This window comes from Montipora capricornis, chromosome 8 (genome assembly GCF_036669925.1).
Source record: "Montipora capricornis isolate CH-2021 chromosome 8, ASM3666992v2, whole genome shotgun sequence".
Lineage (NCBI taxonomy): Eukaryota > Metazoa > Cnidaria > Anthozoa > Scleractinia > Acroporidae > Montipora > Montipora capricornis.
Genome location: NC_090890.1, coordinates 29,858,539 through 29,866,018, shown reverse-complemented (window position 1 = coordinate 29,866,018; position 7,480 = coordinate 29,858,539). Strand labels below are relative to the sequence as shown.

At 41.6% G+C, this 7,480-nt stretch overlaps 1 protein-coding gene across 2 annotated transcripts in view; it reads right to left on the bottom strand.

The window, feature by feature from the left end:
* Positions 1–2,034, bottom strand: part of LOC138013510 (X-ray repair cross-complementing protein 6-like) — a 29,425-nt gene extending 27,391 nt beyond the window's left edge. For both annotated transcript variants that reach the window (XM_068860597.1, XM_068860596.1), the window contains exons 1-2: positions 1,845–2,034; positions 118–219 (exon numbers count right to left, since the gene is read on the bottom strand). In XM_068860597.1, the coding sequence (XP_068716698.1) occupies positions 118–219; positions 1,845–1,934 (192 nt within the window). In that variant the 5' untranslated portion in view covers positions 1,935–2,034. The remainder of the gene's footprint in view (positions 1–117; positions 220–1,844) is intronic.
* Positions 2,035–7,480: the final 5,446 nt, after the last annotated feature.

Here is a 7,480-nt window from a genome sequence, read left to right as displayed (position 1 = left end):
CCACCTAATCCATTGTTGCCCAGTAAATCAATGAAAAAGAGTATTTTTCCCTAACTGGCAATCTTTGAATTGGCTCACTGCACGTACAGAAGATTAAAATTATGAAATTGATAATACCTTGATGCACAGTTGAAACGGAATTTCTCCTCTCGTCCGCTGAAACATTTCCTTGGAGCAGTCAATGACCAAGATGAGGCTATCCTTGTTCTCCCAACGAGTCTGTCATATTTAAGACCAAGGTAAGAGTAATCAAAAAGGCTTTTCGAACATTAGAAATTTGCTTCTTTTACAATCCTAACTTTCCATAAATTGGTGTTCCTAATCTTTACGTATAAGTATATGACTTTAACCCCATTGTCCACTCTTGCAAGGGCAGAAACATACACAATACACTGTAACCCATTAACTCCTAAAATGTCCTCATTGACGAGTACAATTATTTGTCTGGCATTTGACAGAGTAAAATAGACCATCAAGTCTCACTCCTTGGAGTGACAGGTAGGCCTGTCAAAACCTCACATTGTTTAATCTACACGTAATTGGTTAAATTGTACAGTGTAAGTGGCCCTTGCTTTGTGTCCCAGCACTTGACAAAGTCCCTTCTGACTTATGGCTGATTTTGCTTATGTGGCCAGTTATAAACCATAAGTCTTTTTGAGACAACAATGCCAATTGCAAGCCAGCAACATTTTGCTGTAGAATTCAGGCCAGACCATAACACACTGCGAACACCAAGTCCTGCTCTTATTGAGTAATGTGAGAGATCATTATTGGTTGATACTTGACCAGTGTATCGGTCAATAATCAGTCAACACAATGGAAGAAATAGATTCATCCTAGGGACCAAGAAACACAGTCCTGTTGTAAAGGTTAATTGTTTAGTGAGGAAACCATCCTCAAGGGAGGCAATTTTTTAATGTGTTTGGAAACACTTTCACTTGTTTTTATTACATCAGTCATGGCTTGTCATCTGTGGGTGACTAGTAATGAGCTCAGAAAAGCTTGTGATAGGCTGTCACACAGTGTTCTTGGATCATGTTTACTGTAGGTAGTCTCGACTGATGTATCGATCCACAGTCATTTGCCATGTTGGTCAACAGTCAGTCGAAATATCAGTCGACAGTCGATCGATAATCGGGGGTACCCTCTTATGTACGCTATAAATTATATAGGTATGTACCGCCCGATAGGGGTAGGGTTTTTGAGGTGCTCAGTCCTTAAACAGGGTATCCTTTTTCGTATGTTTGGTATAATAATTGTGATCCTTAGATATTCCTTAGATAGGGTCACTAAATTGCAGTATCCACCCCAACGAGCAAAACGAAAAAGATATGGTCTATTAAGTTTAACAAAGTGATTATAAGGGATGTTTATAGCTTGTATTGACGTAAGTGCAAGGCCTTTTGGGCCTTAAAAAGGGTATCAAATCTCTATTTTCTACCCTTAAATAGGGTCAGGGTTTGAGGGCCGTGGTAAAGGAATGCTCATTAAAGATGGCTATTTCAATCCTAATCCATAAAGGCTGTTATTTTGGAAGTGTGCTGTAGCTGGTAGAGAAGTGAGAATTAAAGAATGGTGGATCGGATGAGGTGCAGAGAAAGTGTTGGCAAAAGAGAGAGAGACTGCTCTCTCTGTCAAACCCTTTGTCCTCTCCGTTAAACATTTTTTTTGGCTCACTCCAACCCTATGTCATTCACATTATCCAAGATGGCGGCAAAGCGGACCTCAACAAAATATGCCATACTCTGCAGACTATATATAGGCTTATAGCCAAACACGTCACAAGAGGAAAAATCAAATCTGTTGTCTCTAGACATCCAGCAATCTTATCCAGCTTATCTTACTTGTTGATCTGGATCAAAATTGTCCCCACCGTCTTCCTCGTCAAACAAGCCAGCAGTGCTTGCCCAGAAAGTCGACGACCAGTCTGACATGTTTTGCTGATATCAGGCTGCGATGTTGAAAGCAAACGTAATCCCAGGAAAGAAATAAAAGACTTGCGTCTGCTTCTGTTGAACAGCACTTCCCGCGCTCGTCCCAGCTCTCTTCAAACAGCAACTACGGACATTTCATGCACAAATATTAATTGCATGGTTTCCGAAGCTGGCGGATGGATGACTGCAGGTTGGAACAACCCAAAACATTAGCGGCTAAAATTAAAGATAATGTTTAGCCTAAGGTTAGCATTTTTGTGCGGAAGGCTTGGGTTGCTTCAGTTATGGTAAAACCCAACCCTGCAACCCGCACTCCGTTGTGAAAAATCACTTCACGGTATGTTTTCTTCATTTATTTATATGAGAAGAATGAATTTAATAACATCTATAAATTAACGACAGTAGTTAAAGAAGGGTCCTTCGCTGGAAATATTGGTGTTTTTTCGACCATTGTTGAAGAATTAGGAAACACGGAAGGCCATAATGTTATATATTGCTTTGGTATTTATCCTGAGCTCCTTCATAAGAAAACCGCGCCAAAAAGATCACAGAATTCAGCGGCTATGTGACCCAACGTACTGAAATAGTAACGTAACGTATCATGTGTAAGCTAATGCGCCGATCAACTCAAAACTTCAACATCCCCCCCCCCCTCCCCCCCACCCAGGGCAAAGCCTGGGTCATTTGAACTTTTGAAGACTGGATCGTTCAAATTCCCGCCCCCTCGGGCCAAAATGGTGTTCAAATGCCCTACCCTATCGTCAGATTTGTCTGTCATACCCTACTAAAGAACAATATTAATTGTCATCGGCTCCTGTTGTCTTGATAACGCTTGTGTATAAACATGCTAACACATGTTTCGTGACCCTTTATATGATGATGCCGTTTTTACCAGACTTGAGCTGCTACGAAAACACAACTTTAATATTGAAACTATTCAAAGTGACTTGAAATTTGAATTAAAAGTCGGACAATGTCACCAAGCTAGTATAAGTTGCTCTAACTCCAAAACGCAGCAAAAGTTGTTTAACGAGGAAACTGTCTACTTATCAACAACAGAGCCTAGAGTGTTTACGACTGCATGTATTTTAAATTGTTCAGTGTTGGTTGATTACCTCTAACAAAAAGGTACAGCTTTCAGAGCTTTAACAATGAAATGGGGATGTGAAAATGTACCATATTGTATTCACTCTATTGTATGACAAAGACGAATTACGCAGCCAAAATTCCTTTGAAGACAACTTTTGAAAATCTTTTTTTGTAAGCCAATCGCTCACAAATGCTATATACTCTTCATTCAAACTCTTCAATCTCGTCCAAACACATGTTTTATAGCCGTTATCGACTTCGGCGTCCGAAATAAAAAAAAACCTGACACTTTCAGTTTAATTTTTCGCACCCCGTGGACGCATTCATTCCCAACCTGGCTTTGCCCGGTTGGGGAGGGAGATGTTGAAGTTTCTATTTGATCAGCGCATAATGTACCTAACGCCATAAGTGAAGTTCTGCACTGCATTCTATTGCAGCTGCTATTACAACCGTCACACGAGGCCGGGACGAGGCTGGGACGAACTCAGACCGGCATGAGTTGGTATCGCCTTCCAGGACTGCGGACATGGACTGAGGACTGGGTATAAAAGACGGACTGAATACAAAACGTCGACTACGGACTACAATCTTGGCACCCGTGTTACACAATCTAAATGGGTAATACCCATATAATCTAAATTTAGATCAGTGGGTGCAAGCCATCTCAGATGACCATCCGAGTCATCCAAGCAACTAATTAAATATGCGTTTCCTCTTTCACTTCAATTACATGAAGTTTACCCTATACTTAGAAATTTTCTCGTCAGGAAAAAAGAAGGAAAAAAAAAAGGGAAAAAAAGGAATTTTTTTGTTTAAGATGATCGACGGACATGAATGACAAAAAGGTTGAACCTAGTCCGTTAGCCACGCGTAACGAATCATCGATAACCACCACACCATCGAAACACACTGCTGAATGAAAGCGAATTTTTATAATATTTAAATAGAGACCTATTACCAATATTGAAAGCTAATGGATTTAAGATGGGTGCTTACTTAGAATGGGCGTTTAGACTTAAACACAGTTTATCAGCACTATTCAAAATGGGTGCTTAGACCTAAATACGGTGCATGCATGGTTGGATGACCCAGATGATCATCTGAGATGGCTTGCACCCACTGATCTAAATTTAGATTACATGGGTATTACCCATTTAGATTGGGTAACACTGGTGATCTTGGACAAAACTCGTTGGGAAAATGTGACGCTCTAATTTGTCTGTGTGATAAAGAGTAAATTCTTCCTACTTTCCCCCCTCCCCCCATTCCAATGTTGTTTTAAAAAGTGACCAAAAGCTTGCACAGTATTTTGCATCAGGATCAAGATCAGAATTTTGTGAGTGCGTTTCAAACGATGCTTATAAAACACGGACTGCGGACTAGGTATGAAACAAGGACTGAGTATCAAAAAACGGAGTATGTAACAAAACTAGGATAGTACTGGCCCAGATACAGATTTAAAAAAAGGCCTTGAGTCCTCTACACGGAAATGCCCAGTCACAACATCAACCGGGCTATCAAAAGTAAGAAGAGAGATTTTAGAGCGGTTTGCCATTGAGTGTCGAAAGTAATTACATAATTACTTTGGTTTATGATTGCTTCACTCAGTGATTGGTTCAAAGTTTTCGCTTTCAACCAATCAGAAATGAAACCAAAACCAATTGTGGCTTGCGCATGCACATTTTCCCGCGCTTTGTGTCGGCTACGTGTAATTACTTGGAGATTTGATTGGTTTACTGGATTGTCTCCTTCCTTTTTGATTGGCCAAATTAATTACTTTGGTTTTGGTTTTACCACACTTGATTGAAACTCGCTCTATCTCAAAATCGTACTTCACTTCACGAGTTGAACACCACAGGGAGTGGAAAAATTTTTATGGGGAAGAACGGAAACATGTAAGGCCAGGAGCCCATGACTAGGAGCCTCCCAATGCATTATATCCTTGAGTCAATCTTTGCGCGTATCTTTCTATTTTTAGAACTAATCCTTCAGCAGGAAACTCACATTGACGACAATTTACATCCATTTGCACAGTTTGCATGCATTTTTGTCTTTGTTCCACAATAACTTTATTCTGATTGGCCATTCTAAACAGTGTGTGCAGAGCCGAAGAACTCGTGGCGTTCTAAAAATAGAAAGATACGATCAAAGGTTGACTCATAGGGCTTGTATGGGGGAGGCAAGCTCCTATTCATGCGCACCTGGTAAGGCATATACTTCAACTCTACGTATATTTCCATCACTAAATTAAAGTCCTCTGACTGTTGTTGTCGTAGTTCGTGCCAGGATGGCCGGATGGTTTCAAAACACACGAAGACTGTTTTGGAATGTCACGCAATCTTTACTCCTAAAGTCTGCGTGAGAGGCTCAATTACAATCAAGAACGTCCGCGTGATTTTGGTGGAGTATGAGCAGCCATCTTGAAATATACACAAAAAAACCGCTAGCGTCTATGAATTAAGGCTCAAACTTGGCCCTTTAAAGTGTTTACACTACTTGTTCTATCCGAACCGTGCCTATTTTTTCAGCACCCGTACCATTTTTACCCGTGCTCGGACTACCTCGCCGAAGGTCCCAGCACGGGTAAGAATTTTGGTTCGGCACGGATGAAATTTGGTACTGACAGGTTGTTTACACTGCAAATTTTATCCGAGCCGAACCTTTTTTTTTGGGACCCGTGCCTATTTTACCCGAGCCGTGCCAAAAAAATTCTGTAGTGTAAACCGGGCTTAAGTGTAGCTTCTCAAGTGGTGTAGGTTACGTTATGCGCCCTATACTACTCATAATGTGGACCGCATTCCAAAGTTTTATACTAATAATAATAATAATAATAATAATAATAATAATAATAATAATAATAATAATAATAATAATAATAATAATAATAATAATAATAATAATAATAATAATTACAGTGAAAAAGAAAAAGAACTGGAGTGCCCCGGGGCCGGATAAGATATCTAATTATTGGTGGAAACATGCTGAGGCCCTCCACCACGGAGTGATGCTCTGCTTCAAATATATCTCTAAGCTGCAAGGTGATTTTCCCGCGTGGTTTACTGGAGGGAAGACTACACTGATCCCCAAACCTGGAGTGGTATCCAGCGATAACCAAAGACCAATAACATGCCTGAACACAGTTTATAAATGGTTCACCTCTTGTTTGTTAAGACCTATGGATCAGCTCTTGGATGTGTACGGACTGATGGAGGCGGAGCAGAGAGGGGCGAAGGAAGGATGCAGTGGCACCACAGACAATTTGCTTATTGACCGGATGGTTACCCAGGATTGTCACCGTGGGAGAAGAAACCTCAGCATGGCATGGGTTGACGTGACCAAAGCCTATGACTCGGTGGACCACGAGTGGTTGAGTGAGATGATGTCGATACATCGATTCCCAAGGTGGTTAGCGAGAGTGGTTACCAAGCTTTCTAAGGCCTGGAATACCATGATTGTTACAAGAACTAAACTGGGGATGGAGATATCGGAGATTATCCAATTTAGAAGAGGACTGCCTCAGGGGGATTCTCTATGTCCGCGCCTATTTACTATCTGCCTGAATCCCATCGCTTGGAAACTCAAGGCAACTGAAGGATATAGACTCTCGAAGCCGATTGATACCAAAGTGACGCATTTGTTGTACATCGATGATCTTAAGATCTTTGCTGCCTCCGCACCTAAGCTCAACACCGTGATGAAATCAGCAAGATCTGCAATGCAAGATATCGGCCTCGACTGGAATCCGAAGAAGTGCTCTGTTGTACACATCAAGAGAGGAGTGAAAGTAGAGGACGCCGAGAGCTTAGCATTTGACGAAGCATCAGTGATCAAATGTCTAGAAGAGGGAGCTCAGTATAAGTTTCTGGGCGTGTTGGAAAGCACAAGACAAGAAGATCAGATAGCTTTTAAACTCGCCGCCGAGATGTATCTGAACAGAATGTCCATCATATGGTCCAGTCCGCTCTCTGATTTCAATCGCATTGTAGCCTCCAATCAGTACGCCTTACCTGCCTTGACTTACTTGATGTGGACACAACACCTTCCCATCACGGAACTTCAACGAATTGATCGTGAGATGCGCAAGATCGTCGTAGAGCAGGGAGGAAAGCACCCGCTGGGCTCAACTGCCTTATGTCATCTTACAAGGCAGAGCGGAGGACGAGGTCTGCGTTCCGTCGAAGCCGAGTACAAGGCGATTAAGATCAAAGGTGCACTCAACCTGTTCAAAAATGAAGATCCAACCATGGAGCTGGTGCGCCAGTTTGAAGACCGTTCAGCAAGGTTAGGACATTGTTCTATAGTCAAGGAGGCTTTGAAGTATGGGCAAGAGCTTGGAATAAAGCTAAATTTGGTGCACCCTAACCCTACATGCTGTATTGAGGATGGAGATGAGATCCCAGGTACAAAGACCAAACAGCAGTTGAAGCGAGCTCAGCAGGAAAAGCTGAAGAAGGACG